This window comes from Phyllostomus hastatus, unplaced genomic scaffold (assembly GCF_019186645.2).
Source record: "Phyllostomus hastatus isolate PE091 unplaced genomic scaffold, TTU_PhHast_1.1 phas_scaffold_93, whole genome shotgun sequence".
Classification (NCBI taxonomy): domain Eukaryota; kingdom Metazoa; phylum Chordata; class Mammalia; order Chiroptera; family Phyllostomidae; genus Phyllostomus; species Phyllostomus hastatus.
Window position 1 is genome coordinate 34573511 of NW_025334042.1, and position 14201 is coordinate 34587711.

General features: G+C 41.5%; 1 protein-coding gene across 1 annotated transcript; it reads left to right on the forward strand.

Annotated features, from left to right (window-relative positions):
* The first annotated feature begins 7479 nt into the window (after positions 1-7479).
* On the forward strand, positions 7480-13773 carry MANSC4 (MANSC domain containing 4). The gene is made up of 3 exons (XM_045830122.1): positions 7480-7708; positions 10139-10273; positions 13100-13773. The coding sequence occupies exons 1-3, from the start codon at positions 7480-7482 to the stop codon at positions 13771-13773; spliced, it is 1038 nt and encodes a 345-aa protein (XP_045686078.1).
* Positions 13774-14201: the final 428 nt, after the last annotated feature.

Here is a 14201-nt window from a genome sequence, read left to right on the forward strand (position 1 = left end):
ATAAGGGCTGGTCACTTCTGCTCATATTTGGCCACAGAAGTGGCTTTCCTTGCCACCCTCTAATCCTCCCCCCGCCCTTCCACCCCACTCTGCAGACTACTTAGGGAAGGACTACTTCTTCCCTATCTTCTCGCGTATTGCAAATACAAAGCTCAACCCAAATAATAGGTAGGAACTTGCGTTGCCACGAGGGATGAATTAATCCTGGGGAGGGGTAGGATTGAGTGGGAGCAGAGGGTGTGTTCACTCTTGTCGTACCAAAAAAAAAAAATATCCTTGAAAACTTTCCTGTACCAAGATTTGAGAACCAATCATAACAGTCCTTACCTTGGAGAGAATATGTGTTTGGACTTTGTTTTCATTGTTACAAGCTTCAGCTTTCTTCTTAAATGACAAGTTATTAAATAACACCTTCTTCATAACTACCTCTCCCCTATTTCAAACAGGATAAACTTCAGGTGATTAACATTTTATCTTCAGGTGGGGGGAGCTAACCAGAGAAGAAAGTCATATATGCAAAACAAATTCTTCCAACACGTTGTTTGGTTATATTTGTGCCTCTTTTTATGTAAGTGAACTGCTTCATAGTAAAAGTAACGCCATCCATTATTTTCTTTATAATACACCATGAATAAGGAAGTAAAATTTTTAAAGACATAGACAAAAATTCTAGTAGATTCTGGGCCCCTGGGAAAAGTGAAAGAAGTAAAGGTGAATTTATGACTTCCCTGTTTCAGTTTTCTTGGATTCCGTGAAAAACTTCTAGCCTTTCAGCTTGTTTTACCTGGCCTTTATCATCACTGATAAAACTTCATTCACACATGGACCTCTCCCACTTGTCCTCATTGAGGGTGCAGCTGAGACATCCTCAGGTCCTTTGGGGGTGAGTGACCAGGAATTTAGCAGCCCCTTTGGGAAGACAAGGTGCCATGTCCAGTGTTAGGCATTTAGGTGGGGAACTTGTGCCGAGAGGTGCCCCCTGATTCAAAGTGACCTGGACCTGGGGTGTATTTGTGCCTCCATCAGTGACAATGCCAGACTCAGTGGGTCAGACAAGAACAGGCTCTTAGTCTCTCCTCGGTCCCTTTAGAATCTTTCACCAATAGATGCTTTTGTTTCCTTACTGTCATAGATATGCCTCAGACTGGTATTTGCTTGCCTTTTAAAAACAGAGCAAAAAAAAAAAATCACGCTGAAAGAATGATGTGCTTTAGAAAAGCAATTCCCACACAGTAATATTATCAGAGCAAGATCAACTCCAACAGGGAGTCTGGGGTATTAGTTTGACAATCCTGGGCACCGATCCTGTACGCTTTTTGGCCCTGACATGATAACATCATCAGGATTAGAAGCATCTTAGAAGATGAAGGTCATTTTAAAAACACGCAGTAAGCTTTCAGTTCTACTAGAAAAGCAATATAAATTATTTTATTTACAAAAGGCCTAAAATATTATTTCTATCTAAGCTTCACGAAAACATTGCTTGTGTGCAACTGGAGGTATAATATTATAGATCTGTTCTTGGCTGATCATTGCAATAAAGACTGGCCTTTGTGGTAAATGTGATTAACTTCAAGCACTTGACATCATGATCTGTTTTACAGAAGACTAAAATAAGGGCCAAACACAGAGGTAAGCTATTTCTTTAAGAATTTGTGGGAAATAGCCCTGACTGCTGTAGCTCAGTTGATTGGAGCATCGTACCGGGTGGGGGTTTGATTCCCCATCAGGGCACATGCCTAGGCTGCTGTTTCTATCCCTGGTCAGGGTGCGTATGGGAGGCAACCAATCAATGTTTCTCTCTCACATCTCTCTCTCAAAGCAATAAACATATTTTTAAATAAAAAAAGAATTATGGAAAATACACCTTTTTTCCTAGAATGGAAAAAATCTAAGTACAAAGTAGTTATCTTAGTGTTGCTTTTAATAATAAAAAATTGGAAAACAGTGTATAATAAGAGCAGCTAACATTCACTGAATGCTATAATGTTCATTATATGCCACACACTGCTAGGCTTTACATGGACTACCATACTGATTACAGTACTGTTTTTATATACAGCTGAGGAAGCTGAGGTGCAGATTAAATTTTTATGCATATGGAAAATGAAATACCATAGAACCATCACAACTTTCGATGCAGAGTCCAAACACACACACACACACACACACACACACACAGAGTCTCTAAAGAAATCCTTTAATCCTGTATTATATATTCTGATTAAAAAACATGTTCTAGAACAGCATGAATCCATTTATGTGAAACTGTGTACATATATCTGTTGTTTACAGATGTCTAGAAGGATGTTTACCAAAATGTTAAGATTATAACATCTTGAATAGGGGTTTTTTTTTGTACTTTTCTACATGGTTTGAATCTTGCAAATGAACATACATCAATTTAATAAAAGCAAAACAATTTAAAAAACTAATGACATTTAAGTTGCTTAGATTCTATTTCTTTAAAATAATTTATATCAGTTTTATCAAGTGATAAAATTAAAATGTTAAGTAAAGATACAGTTAGCAGCTTTAAAATAAAGATGAAATATTGACTGTTTTGGACTTCCGGCCAAGATGGAGGCATAGGTAGTTGCACTGTGCCTCCTCGCGCAACCAAAACTAAGGACAACAAGAATTTAGAAACAAAAAAACAACCAGAACTGAGAGAAATTAACCGAACGGAAATCTGACAACCATTCAGCCAGACCAGTAAGGAGGGGCGGAGTCGGAGGCCTAAGGAGAGATGTCGAGGGGTCCTGGCAGGAAAAAGCAATGGCTGGCAGATGCCGGCGCACAGGACACAGACGGCAGTTGGCGGACCCCAGAAGCGCAGGGGCAGCTGACAGACCAGTGGCAGACCCTGGGCGTGGGAGGCAACGAGCAGACCCAGTGAGGTGAGCAAGGCAGCTGGATGTCCACAGCCACACATTCTCGCACAGACAAACTAAGCGAAAATGGGCAGCAACAGAGACTGCGCAACCCAGGGACCCAGTCCCGGGAAACAAAGCCTAAAGGCACCGACTGAAAACACCTGTGCAAGTTGAGGCCAGGAGATTCTCTCAGCCTCACAGGAGGCTCCTTGGGGGAAACCCACAGAGTCCGAGAAAGTGCACAAGCCCACTCACCCAGGGGCCAGCACCAGAAGGGCCCAATCTGCTTGTGGGAAGCGGCAAAGGGGACTCAAGTCCTAGAGAGAGTAGAGCAGGCTCCATTGTTCCCTCTCAGACTCCGCCTCCACATACAACGTCACACCCCAGTGACTGAGGTGCCCCACCCTGGTGAACACCTAAGGCTCCGCCCCTCATACGTAACAGGCGCGACCAGCCCAAGGAAAAAAAATAAAAATAAAATTAAAAAGATGGCTAAACCAGAATTAAAAGCCCCAGAGCCAGTTTTTTTTTAAGTGACCAAGAGATAGCCACCCTATCAGATGTACAGTTCAAAGCACTGGTGATCAGGATGCTCACAGAATTGGTTGACTTTGGTCATAAATTAGATGAACAAATGCAGGCTACAATAAGAGAAATTAAGGAAAATGCACAGGGAACGAATACTGATAGAAAGAAAACTGAGTTTCAAATCAATGAAAGGGACCAGAAGGAAGAAAGGAACAACCAAACAGAAAAGAATAAAGAAACAAGAATTCAAAAAAATGAGGAGAGGCTTAGGAATTCCAGGACATCTTTAACGTTCCAACATCTGAATTATAGGGGTACCAGAAGGGGAAGAGGAAAAACAGCAAGTGGAAAAATTATTTGAACAAATAATAAAGGAGAACTTCCCCAATCTGGCAAGGGAAATAGACTTCCAGGAAGTCCAGGAAGCTCAGAGAGTCCCAAAGAGGTTGGACCCAAGGAGGAACACACCAAGGCACATCACAATTACATTAGCCCAAGGTAAAAATGAAGGAGAGAATCCTAGAAGCAGCAAGAGATAAGGAGACAGTTACCTACAAAGGAGTTCCCATCAGACTGTCAGCTGATTTCTCAAAAGAGACCTTGCAGACAAGAAGGGGCTGGAAAGAAGTATTCCAAGTCATGAAAAGCAAGGACCTAAATCCAAGAATGCTCTATCCAGCAAAGCTTTCATTTAGAATGGAAGGGGAGATAAAGTGCTTCTCAGATAAGGCCAAGTTAAAGGAGTTCATTATCACCAAGCCCTTATTATATGAAATGTTAAAGGGACTTATCTAAGAAAAAGAAGATAAAAAATATGAACAGTAAAAAAAGACATCAAACTCACAGTTAGTTACAACCATACCTAAAACAAAAGCAAACTAAGCAAACAAATAGAACAGAAACAGAACCACAGAAATGGAGATCAAATGGAGGGTTAGCAACAGGGAAGTGGGAGGAGGAGAGAGGGGGAAAATATATAGAGAATAAGTAGCATAGACAATAGGTAGAAAATAGACAGGGGGAGGGGAAGAATAGTATAGGAAATATAGAAGCTAAAGAACTTATGACACATGGACATGATATAAAGGGGGGAATGTGGGTGGGAGAGGGTTTGCAGGGTGGAAGGGAGTGAAGAGGGGAAAATGGGACAACTGTAATAGCATAATCAATAAAATATATTTTAAAAAATAAAGAAATATTGACTGTTTTTTAAGTGTCTTTTTTTTTTTTAAGAGGGGAAGGGAAGGAGAAAGAGAGGGAGAGAAACATCAGTGTGTGGTTGCCTCTTCTGCACCCCCTACTGGGTACTTTGCTAGCAGCTCAGGCATGTGCCCTGACTGGGAATCAAACCAGCGACCCTTTGGTTTGCAGACCCTCACTCAGTACACCAGCCAGGGCCAAATGTCTTTTGAATTTAGTAAACCTATGCTATTATTTTACTACCACTTAAAAATAATCTTTATTTTTTTAGTCCCTCCAATATTCCTAAAATGTTTTTTTCTTTTTTTTAACAAGTAAAACCAAATTTTCTATTAAAGTCTATAGGGCAATTTAAATGAGTTAAAAGTAGCATGGTTCATTAAGTGTCTCTATTTAAATCAGGTTGAGCATCTACACCTCTGGCAAAGCTTCCATTCAGTCACCTATGTCAATGTTTTTCAAACATCTTAGGAGATCACCTGGAGCAACTACTTACACAAATAAGAAACCTGCTTCCCACAACAGAGCTACTGAATCAGGCTCTTGGGAAAGATGAGTGGCTTTTAAGGTAGAAATCTGATTTTTGAACCCCTGTCAAAAGTGCCCACTGGAAATTAAGTACGATATACTACTGCATTGCAAATAGTGCAGTGATTCTGGGTGTTTGATGTAATTTGTACAAAAGCTGTTTGGCCTGTTATGTAGAGTTGATGTTGCTTTCTGGTTTCTGCAACTTCATCTCACAGGGACAAGTTCCGAGCCTGGATGTTTCTGGGCCCCACACCTCAGCCCTGCAGCCCTTGGTGCATCTCCCCTTTTTCAAAATACTTGGCTTTCTGAAGCTACTCATTTCCAGACTCAATGTTTATGCAATTATCAAATTGATTTTAAGATTTTAAAGCATGCTTTCACATTGGAATTTGTAGATCTTTAAAATGCAACTTTGACCTTCCCTTGAACATCATTTGATAGCAAAAGGATGAATGAAACAATTGTGGATTGTTCTGTTTTCCCTCCAGGCAACATGAGAACTTCAAGGAATTATATATCACACAAAAGAAACTACATTTAATGTGACTTGAAAGATGTGAAGGTTAGAAGGTTAGAAAGTAGACTTTTCAGTTTATGTCCTCAGGGTATAGCTGTGCAATCTCTTAGAAACCAGAGCGTAATTTTTTGTTCATCTGTCCCTTGCTTTGCCCTTAGGATCCTTGTTCTCTCTCCCCACCTGGAACAGATGGAAGTCAGATTGTTAGCAGGTAAGCAAATGAAACTTGCTGTCTCTGAGTTCTTAGAATAAATATGTATCATTTTTAGTGTATTTTTTGTGGCTTATGCGTGGTTAGGAATTACTACATGATATAATTTTTGCTTGGAAGAAAGTGAATGTTTTGTTTTTGAAGTTATTCAGTCTTTTGAACATTTTTCTCTTTATTAAAGATAATTAATATTTATGTTTCTAAAAATCAAAAGATTTGTGATAATTAGGCTATTAGAAAACAGGTAGAGAGAAGAAAGTTCAAAGAACGTGAACATTTGTGTGTCAGTGAATGAGCCATTGTGCAACAAGTAGGAAAGAAATACAGATCACAGGGTGGGAAGAGTTTATTTAAATTAAAAAAAAAAAGTAGTACAGTACTTTATGCCTGAAGCTGACTGCCACCAATGTTTTGTATGAAATGGATTCCAAAAAAGCAACAGTTGTCTGCTCTGAACGAATTTCACCTTGGATACCATGAGACATAAAACGTACAATCTTCACGAAAGTAAGAGGCCATTGTCACGGCCTTTAATGTATTTCGAAATGTTTGGCATTGCAGTTGAAGTAATTTTATTAATACTTAGAAATTTCAAAACATGTTGTTATTTTCCTCATACACACTCTCGGCAACTCCTTCGGCTTTGACCAGAGACACGGTGTCTTTCACGGGGGTGGGCTCTCTGAGAAGGCTGACTTATAACCTGCAGACACAAACATCAGAAAACAGATCAGACAACCCCCAAATTGACCTTCTTCACAATTTTCACTGCGAATTACACTTTCTATTCTTAATGGAACAATATACACCTTAATTGGGTGTTATATTCCATCTGCATTATGAGGCAGTTCTTTGTGCTGAATCTTCAGAGTCTTCTTTTAAGAAAGCTTTTGGCTAGCCTTGGCAAAAAATGCCTGGGCCTGATAAGTAACCAGGATCCATACTCAATGTTTTCAAAATCGCAGCAAAATTAAAATTTTAAATTTTTATTTCTTTCAGTTTCCACTTACTTTCAAATTTTTTTTTAGTAAAAACAAAAATTTCAAACCAGTACACAAATTGGTTTTCTAGTGAACCTGAATACTAGAGTTTAAATTCAAGTAAAAAAAAGAGATAATTGAGAAAAAAAAATCTGTAGTCACAAGTTCCTTGCAAAACTATGTCTTGTTTCTGGTGAAATGGATCCTTCTTTTATCTGATGTCAACTGACTAAACTATTGTTTTCCTCAGAAAGATTCTCAGCTAGGATTTCCACTTGTCTTTATATTTACTTAGTAAAAGGTGTTTGTGACAATTCACTTTCAGAGAAAGAAGAAGAGAGAATCCACGTCTTAAGAGGCTAAGGGACCAGGGAATGAAATGGCCTGGAAAGTGTACAGCGTTAACGCCAGCGGGTCAAGTGTTCACCTGGGGCTCCACTGGGAAGAAGCAAAAGAAAACTCAACATGTAGTCAAAGAACAGCCTCATTTTTCTGGAAAGTGACACTCTAGATGAGTTCCAAGGAAGCTGTTCCTTAGCAACAGCCCCGAAGTCCAGAAACCGTCCTAAACCGTGATGGTCAGCTCCAGCTTCTGCCTGGAAGTCACACTCACTGCTGCATCCTCTCACCAGGGAAATGCATGCGGCAGTGCTGGCAGCAGACGTGATACTGCTCCTGAGCATGGGGTGGGCGGCAGACTCTCTCTGCTCACCCACTATTTTTTACAGAGACTGCTGGATCCGCCGCTTCCCAGGTCTCCTGCTCGACCTGGAGGAGTCTCAGAAGATGGGGGCGCAGTTCTTGAGATACTATACCGAAAGCACTGGCCAGAAATGCAGTCGGAGCTGCTGCCTTAGGAAGGATGGTAAGTATTAATGGTATGTCTGAGCAAAAAATAAGAGGAATCTTCCAAAATGAAGACCTAAGGAAGGAGTCCTAGGCAGAGGGTCCTGTGAACAGTTGAAAACAACTAGGGAAGATGGATGCCCGGAGATGAGAGAGAGGGAGAGACACTGGACAGACGCAGTTTGGGACAGTGTAGGCCCTGTTTACAAGTCTGGTCATGACCCAGAATGCTACAGAGCCTGCAGGTAACAGAGAATCCTCTCTTCTTCTCCAAAGTGCTAAATGGAAATCTTTCTTCAAGTGTCAACTAACAATATTCCTATAGCCCCAGATATAGCATATTTAATTTCAAACATGTTTATAATACTTTCCTTTTCAAAGTTCTTTGGTGATATCGGTATCATTTCAAAATTTTTAAATGTGCTTGCTTGTGTTGACCAAATGTGGGATGTACTGAACAAGAATTGAGATTGTGATTCATATTTGGAAACAAGTAGGAAGATATATGTCAAATAGAAAAAAAAGAAGAAAGGGGGAAGAGAGAGAGAGAGATTAAGATTAATTTTCAAAACACCCTAACAAATATGTTCTGTCTGAAATCTGGAATTAGGGTTTAATATCATCCATATAACAGGACCAGAGCCTGTACTTAGGCAAATGTGTCATTGTTGCAGAACTGCAAGTTACAATTGTCTAAAGACTTCTTCCATTTATTTTTCATTCTTCCAAGATTTTAAAGCTTCTTAGAAAGAAACAACAAAGCAACACAACACTTTAAAGCAATTCTCTTTGTTGCTTCTGACTTACCAGTTGCCAATGCCTCCCATCCAATTATGCACACAACATTTCTGATGCAAAATGGAGCTGCTTGGACAGCCTAAACTGTCAAAAAATAAAACACAAATAAACCGTCAAAAGACCACAGCTGTGAGTTGTCACAGCCTAAGTCCTCAGAAGTTAATCAGGCACAGAAGACAGCAATTCATCTATTAAAGGAAAATCTTTTGGAAAAGGTGGCCAATCCAGATTGTCACCGTAGAGAGGCTTCTGATGCCGGAAACCCGCACTGAGGGGCAGTGGGAGAGCCGAGGTACTGTCTCACCCAGTGTTTCCTCAGGGCGTCACTTTACCTCTCAACACCAGGGAAGCCGAGGCTTCTGGGCTTTCAGGGCACTGCAAGCCTCCAGGGGAGTTCCATGGGTTTAGAGCCTCTGCAGCTCCAAGCTGTGACTTTCTGCAGAAGCAAGGGCACAGGCACACGTCCCAGTGTTTAGCGGGAAGCCAGAAGAACTTAAAAATGCCACAGTCCTGCACAAGCTAACCTGCTCAAAGGGGTCTCTGAAATGTACACAAAGAGGAATGTAAAAACACTTTTAAAAACTATTTCCTACAGCATCAACCTTCTTATCAGAAATGTAATGTCTAAATTGGAGTATCTTTTATTCCTTTCCCTTCAACTTTCCAGCAGTCTCAGGGAGTGCATTTGTGATTTATAATGTATTAGCAGTGTATTAGTGCCTTTTGTCCTCTTCTTTCTCCTACTGGAAAAGTGTTCAGAAACATGGGGTGTCCCAGAAGTAATGGGGGTTGCAGCTGCCGCAGTCAACCTTGCGCAGGAAGAGTGCAGGTTCAGTGACGGCAATTCCACAGCAGCTGTAGGCATCCCTCCGGCCTGGCGATCACACACAGTCGCTCTGTACTCTTTCAGTAAAGAAGCTGCTATCTTCTGGCTAGGGGATACTTCCTGTCACCTGGTTTGCACTGCACTGCAGCAGGGAAGCACGTGCTGCACTTCAGGGCAAAGTGGCTGAAGATCTGCATTTAACACGGATGACTTCAGGTTCTCCAGAAATAACACGATGTATTTTAAGGAGGACACTTACTTAGAAATAAGGGAGATAGCCTGAGCAAGTAATGTCCTCCTACCCACTAAAATCCAAATGCTAACATCCTTACTTATCTACTGCTTTCCTCCTTGAAGGACACTGATGAGGCTGTTCATCGGATGTTGTTTTGCAACATGGGGCTAGAGCACACCTGCAGTCAGGGTCAAGGCCAGCGGCCTTTCCACCACCTGGCCTCTCCCAGTAACGTAGTCATTATGTTTTTCACCCTTTCTGTCCCTTTTCTGTTACAGTATTTGTCCTCTTATTTTCCTATTTCTTTCTCTGCTGAACCTGAGCATTCTGAGAGAGCATTCTGCTTAGAAATCTGGGGTGTGTATGTGTGTGTACATATAAACACACATATGTGTGTATACATATATATGTGATACGTATTTTCTTTTAAAAGGGTGGTTGCTATAGTTCCTAATGTTCTGTAAACAGTCTGACTGTAGCCCTGCAATGCACTGTTAATCCCGTGTTCGTGACAGAGATGGGCTAGCAGAGCTCATCACACGGGTAGAAACCAGGACCAGCTGCAGGGCCCTTTGCTGTTTCCCTTCCAGTGGCCTGTAACTTGGCCGTCTTCTACCACGACCCCATTCATGACAGTGTCAACTGCCTGCACATTCACTGCCCAGCGACGGAGAGCTGCATCCTGGAGCCGGGGACCAGCGCCATTTTGTACACCATCACAGACGGTAACGATTTCTGGGTTTTGTCTGGCTTTTGGAGAATGTTGGTGATAGCCTCCTCATAGGGGCATTAAAACTGGCTGGTAATAGCCATGTATCAATCCCTAAATCATCATGTTTTTCGGTGAATTCTGTCAGGGTGGAAGAGTTTTGAACATCCAGGATAGAAACTAAAAGGAAATTCCCTTCAGTTGGACATGTTCAGCAATGATGAATTTATTCCACATGATAGCAAATCAAGTGATTGAACAAGCGGTTAAGCATTATATTTCATTTGTCACTAGCACCTTCAGCAAGAGCCAAAGTAGGCATTTCTACTGTGGTGGCTAAGGATACCACCAAGAAATAATAATAATAATAATAACAATAACAACACCAATAAGCTAAAGGGCAGCTTTGGGGTCCACTGACACTGAATACACAAATCCTATGCACCACCACTTACATACATTAGCATATCATTGGGCCCAAGATAACCAGTGTGTTTTATTTTAGAAAACAAACAACTTAAGTGTCCTTTGCCCAGATATGTAATAATCTCAGCGTGTAAATTAGTAAACACAAAACAATAGGTTTCTATCATGAGAATACAATGGAGGTGACTTATCAGTTTGTACTTAACGGATCAGCTAACACCGCAGGCTGTGCCATTGCAGGAGGTCGCAGCCCGAGTCTGCCGTCAAGTCCCTTACAATCTGGTTGATGGGGCAAGTCTTCCAACTGGTGAACGACATAATTAAATGCAGTAATGTATGGCACTGCCTCAAGTACAAAGGCTCAAAAGAAGGGAAGAATAAGGCAAGCTAGACAGTTCAGAGGTTTCAGGGAAAAGGCAAGACTAGCTCTGTACCGCACCATGGGAGGTAATAAAACCAGCCTGACTACAGTAAGGGCACCCTTGGGGCTGCACTGAAAATACAGGTGAGGTAAGGTAGGCTGTGGGCAGAGCAGAGTTAGAAACCAACAAAGTATTAAGTGATAAGAGGCCATCATAGGAACAGTATTTGCAGCAGGCAGGTCAGAAAATGTAGTCAGGAGGCATTTTCTGGACAAGGTCATGGGAGCTGCAATACCGAGGAAGGATGGTTATTGGCATACTGAGAAGGAACTGGGCAGCATTAGTTACTTTTGGACATTGGAAGAGAAGGATGGAAAGTCACTTTGCAGAACAGATTCCACCACAGGAGCTGAGATAACAGCGATGCCACTGAGTAGGACAAAGAGACAAAAAGATTGTGGCCTTGGGGATGCTCAGTGATGCTGTGCAATGTCTGCCTCCAACAGAACCTGGGAGAAATGAGATCAGAGCTCAAGAATGAGGGAGAAGCTGGTATGTGTCATCAGTGCAGTGGACACAGCTGATGACAATAGTGTCCTTGGAGGGAGTGGGTGTGCAATGAAAGGAAAATACAGCAGACCAAGAACTAAAGATTGTGGAAACTGTGCAACCAGTTGAGGCCAAGAAGAGAACTAGGGTAACAAGGGGGAAAAAATGAGAGGGAGGACTCTAGGGCCCTGGGAGTCATGGAAGAATTTACAAAAAAAAAAAAAAAATGGTGCCAGCAGTATCAAGGACAGGAGGGAGCCAAAGCGATGAGACACAGGGATCAGGACACAAGGGAACTACTGGTTATCTCAGAAACATAATTTGACAGAACAGCTAGAATGGAAACAAGATGACAGAAGGAAAAAAAAAAAAACAAAGCCAGAAAGGAAATGAAGGAAATGGATGTTGGTGTGTCTGGGGAGGGAGGGATGGAGGGAGGAAGGGAGACCTTAGCAGCAGGGACAACTGGACAGCTGCTGAGAAGGTTTCTTCCTCTTGAAAGTCAAAGCAGCATTTGCACATGTCTGACGTCACCGGAAAAGGAGTTAGTTTTCAAGAAGAGAGAAAATATAGCAGGACCCTCAGGCACAGGAAAGGGTGAGACTTAGGGCTTTGCTTGTGATTTAGAATTTTGCCCCATTTTGTTTATTTAAAAATGCTGTAAGATATCTCAAATGGTTCCTGTTTCTGTAGCTCTTGCACTAGCACTCACTATTGTTGCCCCGAAGCCCTGGCAGAGGAAGTACTCCCCATGATGGAGCCAAATCTGTCCTTAACAGGAAGTGTCCTAGAAAGTTAAGTTCAAATGTGCTCCAGTATGTTTCTAAGTCTTTCAGAAGTAAGCAACTATCTTAGTTCAGTAACTCATAGCAGCAAAACCTGAGACTTCTCCAAACTACACTTCATGGTCCTTTTATTATTTTTCTTTAATTTTTACTAAATTTATTGGGGTGCCACTGGTTGATAGGAGCACATAGGCTTCAAGTGCACATTTCTCTGACACTAGAACTCTATGTTGACTGTGTCCCCAATACCCAAAGTCAAATTATCTTCTCTCACCATGTATCGGGCCCCTTCCGCCTCCTCTGGCAACCAACACATAGCTATCTGTGTCCACATATGAGTGAAATCATATGATTCTTAGCTCCTTCTGACCTATTTCACTTAGCATAATATTCTCAGGGTCCGTCCATGTTGTCACAAATGGCAGCATTTCATCATATGGCTTCCATACTATCTATATGTACCACATCTTTCTGCAACCCTATGGAAGGGCACTTTGGTCGTCTCCATGTCTGCGCCTCCGTGAACAGCACTCCAATGAACGTAGTGGTATATGTATTTTTGCAAATACACGTATCCAAGTTTTTCAGGTAAATACCCAGGAGAGGGATGGCTGGGCCACAAGGTGACCCTATTCTTCATTTTTTGAGGAACTGCCAGACTGTTTTCCATAGTGGCTGTACTAGTCAAATAAAATGAACAATGCTTTATTTATCTTTCAGGTATAGATCCAGATTTGCTGGTTTTTGGACAGGCACCTCCCACGTATCTAAATACCCGTTCTTCATCTAATATATGGGACGCACTAAGAAATCTAAAAGATACAAATGTAGATAAACAGCAGCCCACCATGATAAAACAAATGCTACCATCAACAGAGGCTCTAGCATCAACCACACATCAAGATTTGGTTGTCAACACAAGCCATACCAGATATTCCAAGGAATTAACCACAGATTCTTGGGCAAGAGTCATTTCCCTGAATGATTCCATTGCCACAAAGGTAAATAAGGTGTCACGCAGTGCTGACTTCATCAGCAATCCAGATAACAAGACTGTTTCTGCTTTCTTTGTGCCCACAGACACAAAACCTTCTCATATGCCCATCCCATCCCCACTCAGCAGCAACAAGCAATTGCTGAACAAAACCAAAGGGTCCAACAGCGGGAACCACACCTCTGAGAATGAAAACAAGACACCTAATGGGGCACCTGTGACTTCAAAGACATGGCTGGTGCCTGTGGCCCTCTGCGCCTCCGTCGTCTTTCTCTGCTGCTGTATAGTCCTCCTGGCATCCGGATGCTGCCGAAAGCAGCAGGGCCAGTATACACCAGGACAGAGAAAGTCAGCATCCAGGCAAATTTTAAAAAGTTACATTCTGAAGGCGAACTCTTAATAGCAAGAGTTATAAAAGATTGTGAGCTTTCAAGAGAGTATCATTCCTAGTTTTCTGCAAGGGCTGTTTAGTTAAAAAATAAATGCATAGGATGCCCACTCCGACCAATAGCTACAAAAGGCTAATGCTGGATAAATGTAACTGCTTTTTTATTGCCTTTTTTGAATAGTGTACCCTTTTGTCAAATTTCCAAAATTCTGACCTCTGCAGTTATTGAGCATCATGTGAGAGATACAGTTCTAAGTGCTGTAAGTGTACAATTCTTTGAGTTACGTATACTATTATTAGCCATTATGCTATTATTATCACATTATGCAGATGAAGGAACTGAGGAAAAGACAAAGTGTCTTGCCTAATGTCACACAACTAGGAAATAAGTGAAGCTAGGACATAACAAGCCATCTGTTCTAAAGTTCATTGTCAAAATC

What these genes read in the sequence shown, in the direction of transcription:
- MANSC4 (XM_045830122.1), top strand. Translation starts at nt 7,480, where the DNA reads ATGCATGCGGCAGTGCTGGCAGCAGACGTGATACTGCTCCTGAGCATG. An exon ending in CTGCTGCCTTAGGAAGGATG is followed by an intron (nt 7,709 to 10,138) that starts GTAAGTATTAAT and finishes TTTCCCTTCCAG; the next exon opens with TGGCCTGTAACTTGGCCGTC. An exon ending in TTTGTACACCATCACAGACG is followed by an intron (nt 10,274 to 13,099) that starts GTAACGATTTCT and finishes TTTATCTTTCAG; the next exon opens with GTATAGATCCAGATTTGCTG.